This window comes from Equus caballus, chromosome 3 (genome assembly GCF_041296265.1).
Source record: "Equus caballus isolate H_3958 breed thoroughbred chromosome 3, TB-T2T, whole genome shotgun sequence".
Lineage (NCBI taxonomy): Eukaryota > Metazoa > Chordata > Mammalia > Perissodactyla > Equidae > Equus > Equus caballus.
The window spans coordinates 120,547,364-120,567,559 of NC_091686.1; the positions used below are offsets into that span (position 1 = coordinate 120,547,364).

Consider the following 20,196-nt stretch of genomic DNA (forward strand, 5'->3'; position numbering starts at 1 on the left):
GGCATTAAATATATTCACACTGCTGTTCAACCAGTCTCCAAAACCTTTCCATCTGGCGAAAATGAAGCCCCACATCCATTCGACATCTCCCCAGCACCTGGTGACCACCACTCTACCTTCTCTATGAATGTGGCTACCGAGACTGGCTTCTGTCGCTCAGTACAATGTCTCTACGCTCCACCCGTGTTGCAGCATGTGTCAGAATCCCCTCCCTTCTTAAAGCTGAAGAATATCCCATTGTATGGACACACCACGTTCTGCTTATCCATTCATCCATCGAGGAACACTTGGGTTGCTTCCAGAATGTTTTTAAAAAGTGAAATATTTAACCCAAGTCAAGTATTTCTCCAAATCATGCTTGGGGAAACAAGTGGCGGCCATTTCCCAGATGAACCCAGCTGTCTTGTTTGTGACTGTTGCCAGCAGGAGAAGCAACCCTGGAGCCGGTGGCTGTCCCAGCCCTCAGGCTGTCGCCCGCACCCCTGCTGCTGATTTGCAGAATTGCTCCCTGCCTAGGCTCTGTCCTTGAGCAAGGATGGTGCATTTGCACCTCCTCCAGAATGTCAGGGGCCACCATGGCCTGGCTGACTCCTGGCTGAGCACAGCAAGTCAGGAGCCTTGTCCACTAGGCTCTGCCTAAAGGCAGGAGTGAGTTCTCCGGGCCTGTCACCTGCACTCTCCTCTCAGTGTACCGAGCAGCAGGGGCCTAAAGAGCTGCTCTCTACCACGGCTTCCCGGAACACCACTCCTTCCCCACTCAGACACAGCGCTCTGCCCTGCCCGCAGGCCCCAAACCTGCCTCTGGTTTGGCAAGGGATTGGCGAGCCGCTGTCCGCACGTGCCCTGCCCTCGGCCCACACTGCTCCTTGCCTGTCGCCCGAGGACAGTGCCCACTTCTCCCGCAGGCCTGTCAAGGGAAGCCACGTCTCTCCCCACACGGCACGTGCTTTGGTCCATGTTCTCTCCAGGGCCCTTTGCTCTCCCTCTGGCCAAAGCCCCGCCCCTCGGAAGCGCCTGTTGCCCAGCTACACGCCCCTCCCACCTCATCGGACTCTGACACCTGTCTCCTTCCTCCCCATCCCAAGTCCTTCCATGGTGCTGGGTGCTCACAGGATGACCTAGTCCACACCAGGGCCTCCCCATCCCTGACTGCCTTGTCTCCAATGGCTGCTCTCCTCACGTTGGCCACCAGGAGATCTTGTCATCACACCGGGGCTCCTCCGTCTCTGAACCCCTCCTTTGAGCACCCTGCCCTCTGACCGCGCCTCCTGGTTTCCAGGTTGTTACTGGGGCAGACACCGTGGCCACCCCTCCAGCTGCCATCTCCTTCTTCCTCCCTGGTCACGGAGCCCTGGTTTTGTTCAGGCATGCAGCAGAAACGGACTCAGGGAATGTGGGCTCCTCGCCTGATCCTTGCTCCCTTTGCCACTGGGACTTCTGAGGAGATCTGCTGGTGGCTTCTGGGAACAAGGCCTGCCGGGGTCCCGCCCCAGCGGAGTCCAGATTCCTGAGGGATGGACGGCGTCGGCACAATGAGGGGAAAATAAAGGGGACGTGAGACTTGGGTTGGTGTTAGCAAGTCCGACTTTACTGTGCACAAGTGTCGTTTATATATTTTTCAGGATTAGTACAGAAACAGTTCTACAAATATTCTCAGAGAGATAAGGAAGTAAAGAACAAGTACAAGAATATTTATTAGCATTCTATTCTGTAGAGCATAAGGTTAATGGTAGTCTTCTCCGCAATTAGCTAGTGTTTGTTGTCTCTAAGCTAAAGGAGATAGGTACCTAGGCGTCTGTTGTGATTCATGGTAAAGTTAAATCAAAGAGAGAAGGTCCAGGCCTCCGGACAGGACAGCAGTCCGTCTGGTTGCATCCTGGTGGAGCCATCCCTGCCTCCCTCAATCATTTACGCCATTAGTGTAGACGGTTAATGGGAACAAAAGGCGACTCCAGGGTGTCTTATCCCCAGGGCTATCTGCATTCTCAGCGGGCAGTTAAACATCTTTACTTTTTTGCGCCCTTTAGTGGGTGGAAGCATTCCTTTGTCTTTTAGATTGTAGAGCTAACAGTCCCTTAAGCACACTGCCGGAGAAAGTATCATTTTGTTAGTAAAGTAAAGGGCTGAAAAGCTAAGCTAAACTATATATCTTTAAGAATAAAAAACAGAAATAAGTATAGACATAACCTTGCTAGAAAGCACGCATATAACTCAGAAAATATCAGGGGTGTCGGCCGGCCATTCTTCACCGAGGGGCATCCCTGCACCCCTCGGCCCTTCTACTCATCAATTATTTATTATTTATTGCTTTTAGGAGAAAACCTCTATAACATTTTAACAGAAAGCAGAAGGTCAAGAATAATATATAGATACTTCTTGATCCTCCGATTAACCAACAAACTTAGAAGGACGATGCATACATATATCTAGACAAAGAACTGGAGGGAGAAGGAAACATTAACCAGACAGAGGCCATAAACCTAACTCGACATCTTATCTGGGCAGGATTCCTTTCTGCTTGTCTCAAATGGGACTGTGTGCTCCTCCGTTAATTAACTGAAAAATATCTTGAAAGTTACCTGCAGGTGGTCACATTCTCTTACTATATCTAATTTTCCCGGGAGGTAGTGCCTCCCAAGCAGCCACCCAAAGGAGTGAAAACTGGAGGTTAAGAAAGGAAAAGGAATGAAGGGCAATTAGAAGCAACACAGGTTTCAGAACTGTGTGAGGGGCTGGCCGGTTATTCTTCACCAAGGGGCGACCCTGCACCCCTCGGCGTTAATCGGCTGGACCCTGTCAAACAGCCGATCAAATGATGTAGCCACGGCTCCCAGCAAAGGCCAAAGCCAACCCTCAGGGTACATTCCTGCAAATTAGGAAGAGATGCTGTTCCTCAAGACCCAGTAGTGGCATCTGCAGGAAAACTGTCCTGAGAACTTTATCGAGGCACAATGACTATAACATGAATGGTATCCCCCGGAGCTATCAGTGCATAAACTGTACAACTGTAAATGATGTAAGTATATGATGACCTTAGCTAGGAAGGACTTTCCTCCCTGATTGAAAAAGAAGACACCTAGCTGTGGAAACCCACCCTCCCCATCTCCTTCCAGGACTTAGACATTGTTGTGTGAGGATGTGATGCCTGGAGCTGCAGCAGCCATTGTGCAATAAGGAGGACAAAGTGAAGAGGATCATAGAAGACCTTTGACCTCACTGAGTGGCTGGCAGGGTTGCCCCACTGCACGCCTCCAGGGAGTGCTGCTTATATCATAGCCTATGTGAATGGTATTTCAAATCCCTGGCTGCTGAAATGACTCAGATCCACGTGCATCTGGAATTATGGGAGATACAAAGTCATATTGTTTAAGCCATATTTAGTCAGTATCTGCCTCCATGACCACAAGTAGTGGATACTTGTCATTCGTTTTAGCCATTCAACATCTGTATCCCTTTTTTATGTTTGGGGAATTCATCACTTATGCATCTGGATGGGTGGCAAGTCTATCAACCCGTTTAAGTTGAAAATACTAGATGCTTTTGCAGCTAGAGTACTGTCATATGACCTAGGACCCCTCAATCCCAGGCATGGGCATCTCGATACATCTTATACTTTCCTTGCCCCAGCTCTGGAATTAACTGTTTCTCCAAGCACTTCTAGTTCCTTCTAGTGGAAAAGGGTATTTAGAAGCCAAGATCTGAGAACTAGGTGTGCTCATTACTATTGGGGTGTCACTGCTTCTAGCCCCTCCCAATGGACAGAACTAGGGAAGATCTGTAAGTACATACATAAATTTATGTAGACATCTATACCTATGGTCACACACACACACAAAATCACAAGTTTGCACAGATACCTCCAATTTCAAACCAATACCATGGTGTGCTGGTTCGTTCTAGTGCTCTTCCTCTTCATATTTCTCTTCCTCTGCCGACAGCCCCTCTCCTGCATGGAAACCTTTTTCCCTGCTCATGCTATGACTCCCTATGCCAGTCTGCCCCGTGCCTGTGCACTCTCCTCGCCTCTCAGGCTGTCACCTCGCAGGACTGGCCTCCTCTGGATGCCCTCACCATGCTGCTCAGGCCCTGACAAGTTGCACCGAGTTGTCCCCGTGTGGATGCTCTCCTCTCCCCAGTTGGGCTCTGACACCCCACGCAACCACAGAGCAGTAGAGGAAGACCTCGCTGGTGACGTAAAGTTTGAGCAGGCTTCAGCTCGCCTCTCCCCAGCTGGGCTGGCAGTGCCTACAGCTCGGGAGAGGCTGAAGCTGCAGCTGATTTCTTTACTTGCTGCCCCCAGGTTCTTTGTTCTCTTGTTGGTGCGTCCATGTGGCCGTGCCCCACACACCCAAGTGACCTCCAATGCCCCTAATGGGGCCCTCCAGGCTCTTCCCACACACCCAGCCACACCCCTTCCCCACTGCCCTCTGTCTTCTCCCCACAGCCTTCCTGCCTGCTTTTTCATGGACCCCCAGGGGCCCGGGCAGCATCTAACTCACAGCCAGCCTTTCTAGAATATCCCGAGCTTAACTAGGTCCTCATACATGCGTAATGCTTCAACGAGCTTGTGCATCAGTGTGGGTGAGGCTTCCTACAAAGAACGCATACTTGCTGAAAGGGCCTGGATATACAGGAGAGAAAGAAAAGTAGCATGGTGAGCCATGTAAATACCTGGCCTTCAAATGCTTTCAGAAAAAACAAAACTCCGTGAGAGGTACTGAAACAAAACATTATTGAAGACGCAGGCATCACAAGCCAGCCAATGCAAGTGAAGGTCATAGAATTTCCTAGATCTTTTGGAAGAGAACACAAAATTTCAGATTTCACAGCAAGAGGCGTCTGGGCACGACTGGCTCATCCATGACAGACTAATGACTTTCTGAGCTACTGAGAGAAGCCAATCCAAACCTTCTAGCTAACTGCGAGGCTGCATAAATTCCACTGGTAGGTAATTCAATTAGGGGAAATGCATGAGTTCAAATGAATAGGAAATACAAACTCCTGAGTGCCTCTAAATTAGACTTTCGTCACAAGCACCGGTTAAGACAATGCTCTGAGTAACGCCGAGGACCAAAACCGGTTCAGAAGACTCTTAAGACTCCGAATGTGAAGGAGGCTTAGAATCCAGCCCTGGGATACTGACGAAATGAAATGCAACCCTATGGATAAATATAATCTCTGGTCAGCTAATCAAGGGGAAAAATACATGTATATACTATATACACACCATATGTGTATAGCATATAGATATGTGCGCATATGTGTGTGTATTCAGCTTCTTCACCCCAAAACCATGTTTCTAAGTCACTGAAGTAGTTTATAATGAACAGTTTCTTGAATCAAGATTCACAATATCCCAAACAGGGGATGCTCTAGCCAGGCCCTGGAATTACAAGAACATGGAGCAACTAACCTGCAGTGTACATAAACACGAAGGAGATGTAAACCTGGCGGTCTTAAGCCACTAAGACTCTGGGGTGAACTCCTCACAGTAGTTTAACTTAGTCTGGCTGACTGATAGAGAAAGATACCACGCCCTGACCCCAGGACCCTAAGCCTAGCTGGCCCTCCCCACCCCTCGGCTCCAGGTCAGGCACTCGTTCCCCCTCGGTACTTCTGCAGCGCCATCTTCTCGCCTTCACTCGAGCTCCCACCAATCCACACACGGCACGCAGTATGAGTAACATTCCCCAGCGCGTCAGAGTCTCCGTGGCTCAGCATGTTTCTGTTTCCACTGAAGAGCCCAGAAAGGCAGGCGCATGAACAAGGATGCTAGAGTCCAAAGCACAGCCAGAAACAGCCTCTGTAAACACGACTTTTCTTTGCGCCTGGAGACTTTATTATAAAAATGCCTATTTTACACATTAATCCAAAATATGTATCTCCACTTGTCATTACAAACACGTGTTTGTTCTTGTCCAATTACAGCGAGCACTTCTGGAGATGGCCCGAGGCCCGTGCTGTGGCTTTGAGTCTCATTAGCGCTCAGTAAGGACACTCGGGGTGAAGAACCTCCCGGAAGAGAGGCTTACAAAGAGGAGCGAGCTCCTTGCGAAGATCTCCTCCCTCTTCCAGCGCCTCCGCACTCTGCAGTCCAGCGCCCTGGCCGTCTCCCCAGTGCTGGAGCTCAGCAGGCTTCTGCTCCAGTTGTCCCTGAGCCTCTGAGCTCTCTGCTCGTTCCTACTTCCAGTTGTGCCCAGCTTTCAAGGGCAAGCCAAATCATTTGCTCTGACCAGCTTTCCCAGACTCCCCCTGCAGTGCTGGGGGGAGTCTCCCACAAAACAACGCTCCCACAAGACGCTCAAGCTCAAATGCTGCGGTGGCTTCTTTCCATTTCTGTCCCACCTCTTCCCAATCCATGTCTCACCCGTATGTCCCCAGTGCCTTGGACCGCATATGAAGCTCACTATACCCCCATTGAGTGACTAAACATACTTCAGCTGCTGTAAGGCAGGGGCTTAGCCCAGAGGACGGGCTGACGTTTGTTTCTGGTAAGACGGGGGCGTTCTGGCATCTTATGCCCAGAGCACCTTCCATAGGTAGCTCTCCCTCACAGTTCAAGGCTTGCACAGAGCCTCAAACTACAGCAGCTCATTCCCACCTGGTGATGGCGACACCCAAGGAAGGACAGACATTTTAGAAGAAATTTACTCATGATTCTTCTATTAACACACACAGGGGCTTTGGTCATTCGAACAAAAAATTTATTTTAAAAAAGGCTTTTTAAGTCTTTGTTTTTCAAAGCAAATGAATACTTAGAACACGTCTGACTTTGGTCTCAAGTCCCTGTCGGGTCTGCCACCCCAGTGAAGGAGAGGGGACTTGACGCGGCCTGATGATGCCTCTTCCTTCCCCGGGCCTCTCACGGCTCTTTGCAGATCGTCTCCCTGATGCGATACTCTGAAGCCCTGCATGCGTGAGGGGATGACAAGAGTAAAGCACACTCCGCCACTCTCCATTTAAACTTCTCTGTCATTTAGGATCCGCTAGGTTGTCTAAAAAACTCACCTGACAGATTGCAAAATGAACAGCAGACAATATACGCCACAAAACATAACTCTCCTCCTGTGTGTCACAGATGACTCAAGTTCCAAATGGATGCACGACCATCTTCCCTGTGCAGCCGTCTGCTAGTTCTGCCCAGTCTTATCCAAGGCGGTCTTGTTCCCACACTCTCCCCCAGCCACATCCAAGTAGTGCTTTCCACTGCACCTCTGACGCTGGAGGATTCTGACCCCAAGGCTTCAGGTGCCCCACACTTCCAGAAAACAACCAGGTCCCAGGGTAACTGCGAAATGAAGACCATGCCCAACATTTCAAAAACCCAGCAGAGTAACAAGAACAAATGTGGCCACTGAAACAACCTTTGATGAAGGCCCATTTCCCTTACGAGAGCATTTCTCAAACAAAAGTCATTTTTCAGGAACCAAATACATTTAACAATCTAAACCCCTATCAAGGTCACCACACACTGACCTTAAGGCAGACTGTTAGGTGGGGATAAAAAACATACAAACAGAGTAGAGAAAACGAGAGCTGCTTCCGTTTCCTGGAGGGGTCAGCCCATCCTCACCAGTTGAGCAGAGGCCACCAGCTGTGAACCTAAAGCACAAGTGGAACAAATTTACCATCGAGACATTGAGTCCCAGGACTGCCGCGTCCTGATGTTTACAAGAAAAAGTTAACCGCCCACAAGAAGGCCACTTCCTTCAGACAGGGTCCTGACACACCTGCCTTCAAGAAAAACCTGGAAATTACTGGAAAAGGCCCAGAACTTCACACTTTTCTGTTCCCTTTCCCTGTGTTCTCACCCTCCCCTATTTTACTCTATGGCCTCGGTTTTCTTTGGTTTCCCCATCCTCCGCAGTGCCTAGACAGGTCTACCTCCCGCAACTGTCTTGTTCAATTGACTTTCACGTTTCACAAAAACAAACCCCAAGTTATTTTAAGTTTTCTCTAACTACGAGTGGGGACAGGTGGGGCCATAAAAAACAGTATCTACTAACCCCCATCCAAACAAGCACGCGTTCATTTTCCTCTCGACCCCAACTTTCCGCCCACTGCCGAAGTCTGGACGCAGGAGGATCGGGGCTGCACTCCTGAGACGTCACTATCACCCAGGAAGCCGTTCGATCACGCTCGTGGGGCGCCCGCCGCCTCACCGCCGCCGCTCCTCACGACGACTCGCTCCGCTCTATCCGCCGCACCAGCTCCACCAGCATCTCGGCCATCTTCGCCACCTCCCGGGCCTTCTCCTCGGCCCGCTCGCCCCGCCTGGCCGCCCGGCCCTCGCCGCCGTCGCCCGCGCTCTGCAGGTGGTTCAGCGCGCTCTCCTCCGAGGCCTCCACCTGCGTCTTGATCTGGATGAGCATATTGTCCATCTCCCACAGCTTGCTGCGGTTCCGCAGGGGCGCCCGGCCGCGCTGCCGGCTCAGCGCCGCGATGTCCTCGCGCATCTCGTGGATGACGGGCAGCAGGAACTGCTCGAAGTCCTCCTCGGGCTCCAGCACCTCCACTTGCTCCGGGGCGTCCGCCTCGTCCGGGTCCACGGGCCGCATGCCCCCGGCCCCCGCTTCAGCCCGCACCTCCCGGGGACGGCTGATCACGCCTACTGCGGAGTCGAAGCGACCCGCTCCCTTGTCAGTACTATTCCTGAATTATCTTTAAAACTGTTTCCCTCTACGCCTTTTCGCTTCACAACTGCTGTGGGAAGAAAAGCAAACAGCGGAACAACGAATAACACCGACTCAAGAGCCAACCCGCGCGTGTTTGCGGCCTTTTCACGGCAGGCCGGGCTCCTTTACGGTCACGCCTCCGGCAAGACCGAGGCGCGGGCGCGCGCACGCAAAGGGGCCTCGGCCTCGGCCGCGCGCACGCCCTCACCCGCTTCCCGTGCCCCGCCCCGCCCCCTTCTCTCATATGCCTTTGAGGGCTAGAAGCGGTTTTCTCGCCAGCAGCGCGAAAGCTTGCAGGCCTTTTACTTTTTTTTTTTTTTAAGTAAAAGCGATTCTCTCTCCCTCCTGTTTGAATAAGACAGGCTACTGTTCAAGCGTGCACTGCTCTAAGTGCTTGGGTTAACTTGTATCAATACACAGTGAACCTGTGAGATAGATGAACAACTGACTAAAGGCGGTGCTTGTGGTCAGAATTTGAACCTGAGCGATTTGGGTCCACACTCCCTGCTCTTTACTACCGCACATGCTCCCTCTCCTGCGATAGGCCCTCGAGTCAAGCACCGCGGATGCCCAGGGCCCTTCCCTCGTAGTCCGCACTCCTCACTCCTGTACTTTCATTCCGGGGGGATTTCTCTCTCCTGCCTTGGGTCGTTCTGGTCAGAAGTTTCTTGATCTCTTCACTGGACTGTAAGTAAACCAAGGTGAAGGGCCACTTTTGATTGGGCTCTTGCTGCCGAGACCAGCTAGGCAGCCAGCCGAAGGGGCGGACGGAATTAATAGACAGAACGCAATCTATATTATTCAATGGGACAGGGACCATCAGCCTCAAGGACTGAGGTGAGGTCCCTTGGATCACCACATATTTATTTTCGGGTAAAGAATCTCAAGCATGTACAATAGCAGGAACTCATGGCTGCAGGGACATGCAAGCCAAAGTCCAAAGGTTCTGTTGTTCACCCCCGGAACCACACCAGCCCATCTCAAGTCATTCACTTGGGGAGCATCTTAAGGACAATCAGCAAGGTACGCAGGCGGTGTTCCATTCCTGCAAGGGCCCGGCCTTCCTAAGCCCCTTACCTTTATGCCTGATAACATACTCCCCTCCAGCCTGAGATTCCACAGCACAATCAATCTGGTATAATGATTATGAGAATCAGCAGATCACATATCTCCCAGTCACCCATTTGGAATTTATCTTCCCTAGGCTTAAAGCCTAGCAAGAATGCTGCTATGATCTCCTGCAGCACTCTGTCCCCAGCCTCTCCTGGCAGTCTGGCTTCTAGCAGTGTGACCGGGAACCAGGGAAGGAAAGAGTTACTGAGAATCTGATCAATAACAAACGGGCTGTCAAACGTTTTCCAGATAAGGAGAAACTAAATGTTCTGTTTTTCCGAAGGTGATGTTCCCGTTTTTGCAGATGTTGCCATCTTACAATGAAAAGTACAGGGTTGCAGCAAGACCCTTGCAAATTGCTCCAGAGCCAAGTGTCCAAAAGTTGCCATGGACCCGTTACATAATGACCTGTTCATGTTCCTTGAACTCATTGTGTAATAGTTCCTTGAACTCGTTGTGTAATGGCCTGTCCACCTGCTACACATGTGCCCTGATTGAGCACAGTTGTTACACAATTGTAACATATCCTCCGTGCTCTTGTGCATAACGTCTCCTGCAACACTAAGTTCCGGAGACGCTTCTTTGGGAGCTGTACTCGGTGTTCTCTATTGCCTGCGCAAGCAATAAAACTTTTCTTCATTTCCTTCAGCCCCAGTTGTGCTTTTCAGCTCCACTCACCAAGAGACGAGCCCCTTGAGTTCAGTTACAGTAGGACTTTAGGGAATGTTTTAGAGGCGAGGCCGTCTTCCCTAAAATATAAGCACGTCTACCAGACTGGAAGCTCCTTGGGGGCAGGTTCTGGTCTTGGTCATCTCTATGTCTCCACCACCTACCGTGCCTGAAAAATAGTAGGGGCCCAGTAAATGTTGCTTTAATATTCATTTAACAAAATTTTTTGCACTAAATTTTCTAATAATCCAATATTGAATTCAAACAATGCCCAACTCTTGGCCTATTTTCCTATGAGAGTACCAATAGTGTGTCATTGTGGAATGGCTGGAGTCTATTTCTAGGCTTGGTCTGTCAGTGCCACACTAGCAGCAGTTTGGAGGGATCCTGCTTACACAAGTGCCACACATCAGAGCTTCAGTGTTCCAGTCTGACAAAGACCAGTGGTCCGTGCCTGAATATCTGTCACAGGGAAGAGTGAGTGAGATAGAAGAGTGAAGCATAAGTGAGATGATACGGATGAAAGCGTTTTGCAAATGCCAAAGTGCCAGTAGACCTAAGTGGTGATAGTATTCTAATTATTACCAGACAGTATATGGAGGTATTTGATGCCAAAGATTTTGGAGTCAGACAAATCCAGAATTAGGTCCTAGTTCCTCCAATTAGTTGCTCTGTGGCCTTGGACAAGTTGGTTAACCTGAACACATGACTCTGGGTCTCAATTTCTATCTGTTACCCAAGGGTTGGCATTGGACATATGATCCCTAATGATCAGAATATGATCCACATGGTCCATAATAATCATATGACACAGTTTACCCAAGATTTTACATCTCATGTCTTGATGTGATTATTGTGTCCCCTTTCACTCTCAAAACTTTCCTGGTTTAATAAATTGGACTTTATTAAAATTATCAACTTCTATTCATCAAAACTCACCAATAAGAGAGGGAGAAGGCAAGCCACAGTGTGGGAGACGATATTTTCAACAGATATATCTGACAGAGAACTCATATTCAAACTATTGAGAACTTCGATAGATTAATAAAAGACAAATAACTTAAAAATGGGCAAAAGACTTGAGCTGGCACTTCACAAAAGGCGATAGCCAAGTGGCCATTAACTATATTAAAAGATGCTCAACTTCATGATTCAACAGGGAAATGCAAATTAAAACCACAATGATAGCACTACACATCCACTAGAATGGCTAAAATGTAAAATACTGACAATACCAAGTGCTGAGGAAGATGTAGAACATCTGGAACTTTCATACATTCTTTTTTTTTTTTTTTTTTTTTTGAGGAAGATTAGCCCTGAGCTAACTACTGCCAGTCCTCCTCTTTTTTGCTGAGGAAGCCTGGCCCTGAGCTAACATCCGTGCCCATCTTCCTCTACTTTACATGTGGGACGCCTGCCACAGCATGGCGTGCCAAGTGGTGCCATGTCCACACCCAGGATTCGAACCGGTGAACCCCGGGCGAGAAGCAGAACGTGCGAACCTAACTGCTGCGCCACCGGGCCAGCCCAAAATCGGTGCTGCTTTTTTTTTTTTGATGAGGAAGATTTCCCCTGAGCTAACATCTGTTGTCAATCTTCCCCTATTTTGTATGTGTGATGCTGCCACAGCCTGGCTTGACAAATGGTGTGTAGATCTGCACCCGGGATCTGAACCTGTGAACTCCGGGCTACTGAAGCAGAGTGTGTGAACTTAACCACTAGGCCAGGGGGCTTGGACATGTTCTAATCTTGATCTGGATGGTTACACGGCTATACGGACATGTGAAAAACAACCAACGTGTACACTTACCATGTATGCACTTTCTTATACTTCAGTTACACCGTCGGATTTTAAAAAGGGTTTTGAGTCACGGCGCGCGCGCGCCACAGCGCGCGTGCGTGATTGTGAGCGTTCCGGAGGCAGATCGGTGCGCGTGCGCGTACGTGGGCGCGCGGAGACCGGAAGCAGGGGCGGGTGTGCGTCCATGAGCGTGTGAAGGCCGGAAGCGGGGGCGTGCGTGCTGTGCGTGCGCGCGCGCGCGAGAGGCCGGAAGCGGGGCTGGTATCCCGGCCGCCGCGGGCCATGGAGGGTCGGAACCGCGGGCCGCCGAGCGAGGAGCCGGCGGAGGAGGCCGAGTTCCAGGGCGCCGGCTGGAGCGGGGACAGCGGCACCGTGTCCCAGAGCCACAGCAGCGCCTCGGGGCCGTGGGAGGACGAGGGCCCGGAGCTGGGCGCGCCAGGCCGCGACCTGCCGCTGCTGCGCCGCGCCGCCGCGGGCTACGCCGCCTGCCTGCTGCCCGGAGCCGGGGCGCGGCCCGAGGTCGAGGCCCTGGACGCGAGCCTGGAGGACCTGCTCACCCGGGTGGACGAGTTCGTGGGCATGCTGGACATGCTGCGCGGCGACTCCTCCCACGTGGTCAGCGAGGGCGTGCCTCGCATTCACGCGAAGGCCACCGAGATGCGGCAGGTGTACAGCAAGATCGACAGACTCGAGGCCTTCGTCAGGATGATCGGCGCCAGCGTGGCCAGGATGGAGGAACAGGTGGCCAGGGCGGAGGCCGAGCTGGGCTCTTTCCCCAGTACGTTCAGGAAACTGCTGCACACGATTAACGTGCCCTCCTTCTTCCACAAGGCGCCCTCCAGCAGGCCCCAGCACACCGGCTACGAACCCCCCGTCCTGTTTCGGACCGAGGACCACTTTCCCTGCTGCGGCGAGAGACCTCAGGTCTGAGTCTGCCGGACGACGCTGCGAGAGGACGCTGAGATTATCTCGAGTGTTAATAAATCACTTGAAAATCCTATCACTAGACAGACGTGATGTTGGAGTATGGAATTTTAAAGTTTCTTTTTTGCACACTCTTTGTCACTACTTGCATTATTTCACGTAGGATGCGTGATTTTCTGTCTCTTCCAGTTCTAACCTGGAAGCTGCTTGCGGGGGTGGGAATCGGGGAGGCAAAATGAATGAACCTAACTGCGCTGTGGCAGAACTGTTATTTTTATGGCTTTTACAGGTCAATTACCTTTTCAAGCTTTATATATTTCTATACTCTTAAGAAAAACTACTGAGCCCTTCAAGCGTTGTTACTATTCTGTCCTAATAGTGATTCAGTTTTCTATTGTTTATTTTTAGGGTAGAAGGAAAATTCTTTAACATCATATTAAACTTTCCATATCATCGATTGTAAACCAAAGGCAATTATACATCTGAGAAAATGTATTGGTTTATTGCAACTAATTCTGAAGCTGTATTTGAAAGTATGAGCTCACAATCTTAATTTGTCCATAGCAAACATATCTATGTATATATGGGTGCCAACATTTGGTTTAAATTTTAAGGATTAATAAAAAATTTAAATTTTATTGGAAAAGTTTTCCTTCTGTAAAGGACTTCACAGACACGCATGCGTCACTTAACGACAGGGCTGTGTTCTGAGAGCTTCGTCGTCAGGCAGTTTCGTCATTGTGGGAACATGGGTGGACTTAGACGAACTTAGTACAGCTTACTACCCTGGGCTCTGTGCTGCTAATCTTAGGAGACCACTGTGATGTCTGTGGTCTGTCATTGACCAAAATGTCCTTATGCAGCGCGTGACTGTGTTTCCTTTTTTGTTTGTTTGAAAATAGACATGTTGCTCACGTGGTTTTAGGAGTGGCATAAAGAAAAGTGGCCTGGGAGCGCCTCCTCTAGAAGGTAACGTGAAGAGCTGACCATACCTGCTTTTGTGCAGCATTGTTTCTCCCTCAAAGCGAAGAGTTCAGTCATTTGTGTGAGGATTTTGTTCTTTCACTCTGACAATGTGGACTGCAGAAAGCTCCCTTGTAGATTGAACACGCTTGATCTTGATTTTAACGTTTCATGAGGTGGTCCTCCTCGATAGCAGACCTCAAATAAGCACACAGCCTAGGGTGCCTTGGGGTCGTTTATAGATAGATCTTTGAGGTTGATAGAGTGGGCCTATTCTGACTTCCCTGTGTATTAGGAAAAGTCTGTAATCTTGCCCTGCGCTTTCCTGGACCTTACACGTCACACGTTGATGTTTTTTGTTTATTGATGACAAATTAAGGAACTCCTGAATTTAGAAGCTGGAAGAACAAGTAAGCTGCAGTGAATATCTGGCAGCTGCTGGGCGCTGCCGTACGTGGTTCGTATGTCCCTGTGACGTGGCCTCGGCCACTGACGTGAAAATAGCTTCCTTATGGAACATCTGTGTTGCTAAAATGGTTTTTTAACTTGTGGTTAATATTAAAAAGTAGGTAGTAATTAGGACATTATGAAAAATTAGAATAATTTTAAAGCTGAGATTTAATATCTGTTAATAGAAATCCTAAATTCCAGAAAGCCTAAGTTAGCAAGTGTGCTATAAAGTAAAACTTTCTTTATTAGGTATATGTAATGTTTAGATATTTACTTCTGTTACATACAAAAAAGCAAATTGGATTGATAAAATTAAAAGTATAATAACCAGTAAAAGAATGAAGTTCAACTTAACAATTTTTAAAGCTAATCATTTATAATTTCCTGGCAATACATTAAAAAAAGTCCTGGTTTAGATGACAACTTACCTGAATATATCTGCAGCTGATCACTAAGGGACCTTGCGTTCTGAAATTCCCTTGGTCACTCGGTGTTTTTCCTGAGGTTTCTAGGTAGGAGTTAGTGCAGGGCCTTGTTGGAATGGGGACTCGGTGCTGGTTTGCACAGTACGAGACAGGTACTAATGAAGGTCATTTGTCTGTCTCGAGAATTGGGGTTGGGAGAGCCGGGCACACCCCTGCTCTCTGGCAGTGCCCCCTTCAGACCTCCTGGCTCCCTCCTCTCCCACCCCTGACCAGCTGGAAGTTAGAGGGCCCTTCTGGCTCTCGGAAAATTGGTCCTTCCACCTCTTCATAAGTCAGTAACAAGTTGGGAGGGGCCCCCCCTCCCGGAGCTGAAGGGGGAAGCACAGTTGTCATCCTGGGTGATCCCTGCAGACCATCTCTGCTGCTGGGGTCTGGAGCTCCCCCACTTTCTAGAAGAATCAACAAGGATGAGGATGGGGTCTAATAAAGCTTGAGAGGGGCACCCCACCAATCACACTGGAGTCAGTTAGCTGCTTCTTCAGTCCCACACCCAAGAGCACAATAACCACTTAGAGTTTTCAGGAGTCCGTAGGACATCGCCTTAGTCCAGGGGCGGCCTCGGGCATCGAGCAGTCAGTTTATACACACACAATAGTATCGAGTACTATTAAGCTAGTAAGCACCTTCTGGCTGCTTTCTCCCCAAGCTAGAACTTTGAGGAATATGGGTCTTGGCTGTGTGTGAAGAGGTGGGTCCATCACAGACTTAAGAGTGCGGGTCCTGGAGTCAGACAGCCTGGTGTGAACCTGCTAACTGTATGATCTAGGACAGGGGTCAGCAAAGTCCCTGAAGGGCCAGACAGTAAATAGAATGCAGGCCGTGTGGTCTCACAACTGCTCTGCCCTTATAGTGCAAAAGCAGCTGCAGACGATATGTGAACAGATGGGCAGGCTGTGTGCAAATAAAACTTTATTTGTAAAAACAGGTATTTCTTGAGACACAAGAGACATCCTGAGAGGGAAAAAAAGTAATAATGGTCTGGAATTTACAGGTTAAAACTAGCTTGGTTAAACAGCCGTCAGAAGGGGCAGCGTGGGAAGGTGAAAAGCATTGGTTCCCAAGGATTTTTTCCTGCTGCTGAAAGTGAGTAAGGAGGAAGACGGGCTCAGGATGGCAGACCGGGAGTCCGGGTCACCAGCTCTCTTTGGACATGAGACACAAGTCATAAGCAAGCGGAGCCCAGCTTGGTCGTATTTGCCTCATTGCCCCCACTTTTTTTCCAGAAACTTCGCCCCATGGAGTCTTTCACAGCAGTAGCTTCTAAAGACATGGACTTAGAGTGATCTGCTGTTAGTGGTTAGAGCTAACATCCAATTCACCAGTATGACTGCAGGCGCCCCCCAGTAAAACCCCTTCTGTCCAGTCCACCGCTGCCCCATCTTTCTCCCTCCCCTCTCCAAGCCCCTCTCCACACAGTACACAGCAGCCGAAAGGCTGTTTAAAGATCATAAATCAGAGGCTGGCTGGGTCGCGTAATGGTTAAGGCCACACTCTCTGCTTCAGTGGCCTGGGGTTTGCGGGCCCAGATCCGGGGCATGGACCTACACACCGCTCATTAATCCAAGCTGTGGCAGCATCCCACATAAAAAAGAGGAAGTTTGGCACAGATGTTAGCTCAGTCCTCAGCAAAAAAATACCACACCAAAAAACATAAACCAGATATATTGGGCTTTGCCAAAAACCCTCATTAGCTTCTCATTACATTAGAATAAAATCCAAATGCAGTCCTATGGCCTGCCAGGCCCTACAGGATCTGGCTTCTGCCCCCTCACTGACCTTGGCTTGGGCCTCTCTCCCCTTGCTCACAACCCCTCCAGCTTTGCCTTGATCCTGGAAGATGCCCGGCGTGCTCCCTTCACAACTCTCATGGTGATGGTGTCTGAGCCGTCATCTGATTACTGTCTGCCTCCCCCGCCTCCAGGCGAGCATGGGCTCTGTCCGTCCCACTCCATCTCGGCCGTTTTCTCCGCAGGTAACCCGTGCCCGGCACACCCGGGTATCTGTTGAATGAATGACTGTCAGACTGGAGGAGTGAGTGAACGACTAGACGAAAACTAAGCACCCCATAAGGAATAGGAGCCAGACAGGTCAATACAGTAATTTAACCAAATGTTTGCTGAGAAATCAAGCACCGCGGGAGATCTGAGGACACAAAGAAAAAGAAGATGCGGTTCTTCTCCTAAGAGCTCGACAGGCCGCTGGGAGAGAAGGTCAGACGCCAACTTAGGCCAACACTGGTTTCAGGAACTGGACTTCTTAAATCCTTACAAGCATTCCTGCGGGCTCCGAGAAGGTCTTGTTTTCAGTCGTGCCTCGGCGATGTGATAGAGAACGTAGCACTCTCTTTCTAAAGAGGCTTCTTTCACCTGCCGAAAGGTTAAAAATCATTTGTTAAAAAATATTTTCCCAAGTGACCTAAATCGTTCGTGCCAGTAATAGAGAAGGAAATGCATTTCTTCTAGAATCAGAGACTCTTCTTTATGATCTTCATTCTCCGAGGGGAAGGGTGAGTCTGTGGTCACAAAGCGAGCAGGAGGAAAGGAATCTTGAGGTCCCCAAGGCCCCTCCTGTGGGAGTGGGCGCATCCGCATGGCCTCAGGAACAGCTCTGCCCCAGCAGGGGCCGCTGCGGGAGCAGGAAAGGCCGCCTGAAAGCAGCCGGTCCAGCCCAGCCTCAGGAAGTAAAACACACCAGTACCCGGCCATCGCTAGCCCTGGGTGCTGGAGATTGGAGCCACCAGGCCCTGTCCACCCCCGAGGGGCTCACAGTGTGAGGACCACAGCTGTACCCCAAGGCACAGCTGGCTGCTCTTCTGGCACGGGGCATGGGAGGGGAGGAAGGAGGGATAGGAGTGCCCAGCCTGACCAGACAGTAGACAAGGGCCATGTCACTCACTCTGTTTGCTGTCCTCCTGACTTCCCACAACGCGGAATGAGCATGCTCCTTTCTTTATTTGCCTGTTGTTTTTTTCTATCTCCCCCACTGGGCAAGGAGCATGGACTTGGCCATTTCGTGCACTGCAGAATCCATGGCACCTGGCACGACACCTGGCACAGAGCAAGCACTCCAGCCTATTTGCTGAATGAATGACAGGGGACACGAGGATGAGCAAGTCGACAATGAGGACCAGGGAGGGTGGAAATGGCGAGATCTGTATCCTACAGGCTTCCGTGATGTTAATTCAGCTCCTTGGCCTGGTGAAACCAGAAAACCTATTTTAGTGTTTTCTCAGGGAAAAAAGAAAGGCAGCCTCCTCTCCCTCAAAATATCTGTCACAATTTCCAGATTATGGAAATGCGTACTGGTAGACTTTCTCAATAGCATATTGTTCCTTGTGACACTATCAATTCAGATAAGAAACAGCAGGATGGGAGGTGTTTTGGGAGTGGGCTGTTAGTGATATGAGAATTATGAGGAGTTTGGAACGTGTTGAGTTTCAGGTGCCAGCCACTACTGCTGTGTAAGATTGTTCAGGAAGGCACGTAAGTTGGAAATGTAAGTATTCTTTTTTTACTGATTTTTTTTTTAGTTCAATCATTGTCTTTATTCTTTTTAAAAAAAAAATTTGTGGTAAAACACTCATAACATGAATTTACCATTTTTCAGTGTTGAGTTCAGTGGCATTAAGCACATTCACTTTGTTTTGCAACTGTCACCCACATCCATCTCCAGAACTCTCATCGTCCCAAACTGAAACCCTGTCCCCATTAAACGTGAACTCCCCCTTCCCCTCCCCCAGCCCCTGGCCCCACCATTCTACTGTCTGTCTGTCTGCATTTGACTGCTCTGGGGACCTCATGTAAGTGGAATCACACACTATTTGTCTTTCTGTGACTGGCTTATTTCACTTGGCATAATGTCCTCAAGGTTCATCCATGCTACAGCATGTGACAGGATTTCATTCCTTTTCAAGGCTGAATAATATTCCATTGTGTGCATATATGACAGTCTGTTGATCGGTTCATCTGTTGTTGGCACTTGGGTTGCTCCCACCTTCTGGCTGTTGTGAACCACACTGCTAGGGACACAGGGGTGTAAATATTTCTTTGAGACCCTCCTTTCCATTTTTTTAGGTATAAACCTGGAAGTGGAATTGTTGAATCATAAGGTAGTTCTATTGTCAACTTTTTGAGGAACTGCCATCCTGTTTTCCGCAGTGGCTGCCCCATTTTACATTCCCGCAAACAGTGCACAAGTGTTCCAGTGTCTCCATATCTTTGCCAACACTTGTTATTCTGGGGGTTTTTTGATCATGGCCGTCCTGATGCGTGGGAGGTGGTAAGGAGGCAGAGTTTTTCCAGAGCAGATGATGACGATGATGGAGAAAATGCCGACAGCAATAACAACAACTGTAGCAGGCTCTCCATTTTCCAGCCTTCCTGCATCGTTATTGGGCTCTCCTGTCCACCCCTCCCCCCTAATCCCCCCAGGGGAAGGAGTGATTTATCTGGGTGCTGGGCGCCAACTCGGGCACCCCGGTCCTGTTTCGTGGCTGGGTGGAGGTGCGGAATTATAGCCGCTGCCCCCAGGCGGCTTCCTCCTCTCTGATGGCTTTGGCTTGGTGGGCGTGTGGGCGGTGGTCCCTCCAGCTGGCCGCTGAGGTCTCCTCGGGAAACCCAGTCTCCCTGGCCGAGGGCAGGAGGCCCAAGTAGCAGCTCTTTGCCCACAGGGATAAGCCCATCTCCATCCCAGCACACAAGCAATGAACTCAGAGCACAGGAAAGAGTGCTGCGTATTGCCCCTCCAGCAACGGCTCACCTTTAGGTGATGCTCTTACCTGTGCAGCGCCAAGCTGGACCCTTGCCTCACAGTGTGCACAGGTGAGCCCATCGAGGCTCAGAGGGATACGCAACCTGCCCAACCCGCTCTGCCAGCGCGAGGCAGAGGTTGGGTGCAACCTCCGACTTCAGAGACAAGAAAAATTTCAGAGACTCCACAGAAACCAAAATAGGTGCTCTGGCACACTCAGGCTGCAGACAGGCATTGATTGACGCCTAAAGCCAAACATGCGGCCCTATGGGAGGCGTGCCACCTAGAATCCTAATGATAAATTGCACACAGACCACTGAAACTGGGAGCAGGGCCCTCCCAGTGTTTTTCGTTTCTTCTGCTTACT

General features: G+C 49.8%; 2 protein-coding genes and 1 long non-coding RNA gene across 7 annotated transcripts; 1 reads left to right on the forward strand and 2 right to left on the reverse strand.

Moving 5' to 3' along the window:
• Positions 1-6,634: 6,634 nt before the first annotated feature.
• Positions 6,635-12,868, reverse strand: LOC100056513 (MORF4 family-associated protein 1). 5 transcript variants are annotated; one of them, XM_070262748.1, is made up of 4 exons: positions 8,007-8,836; positions 7,477-7,602; positions 7,009-7,288; positions 6,635-6,908 (listed from the first exon to the last, which is right to left on the reverse strand). In XM_070262748.1, the coding sequence occupies exon 1, from the start codon at positions 8,556-8,558 to the stop codon at positions 8,175-8,177; it is 384 nt and encodes a 127-aa protein (XP_070118849.1). In that variant the 5' UTR covers positions 8,559-8,836; the 3' UTR covers positions 6,635-6,908; positions 7,009-7,288; positions 7,477-7,602; positions 8,007-8,174. The 5 variants fall into 5 exon arrangements, with proteins under 5 accessions (XP_070118849.1, XP_070118848.1, XP_070118846.1 ...); XM_070262747.1 differs by adding an exon at positions 12,268-12,868 and having other exon boundaries at positions 7,009-10,626; XM_070262745.1 differs by having other exon boundaries at positions 7,009-7,602; positions 8,007-9,360.
• Positions 12,541-13,820, forward strand: BLOC1S4 (biogenesis of lysosomal organelles complex 1 subunit 4). Its single transcript, XM_005613711.4, has one exon. It carries the CDS (start codon positions 12,541-12,543, stop codon positions 13,186-13,188), a length of 648 nt encoding a protein of 215 aa, XP_005613768.2. The 3' UTR covers positions 13,189-13,820.
• A 2,152-nt stretch (positions 13,821-15,972) lies between these two features.
• LOC138923342 (uncharacterized) lies at positions 15,973-18,013 on the reverse strand. The gene is made up of 3 exons (XR_011436827.1): positions 17,976-18,013; positions 17,349-17,446; positions 15,973-17,080 (listed from the first exon to the last, which is right to left on the reverse strand). It is a non-coding gene; the product is annotated as an uncharacterized lncRNA (long non-coding RNA).
• Between the last annotated feature and the right edge of the window lie 2,183 nt (positions 18,014-20,196).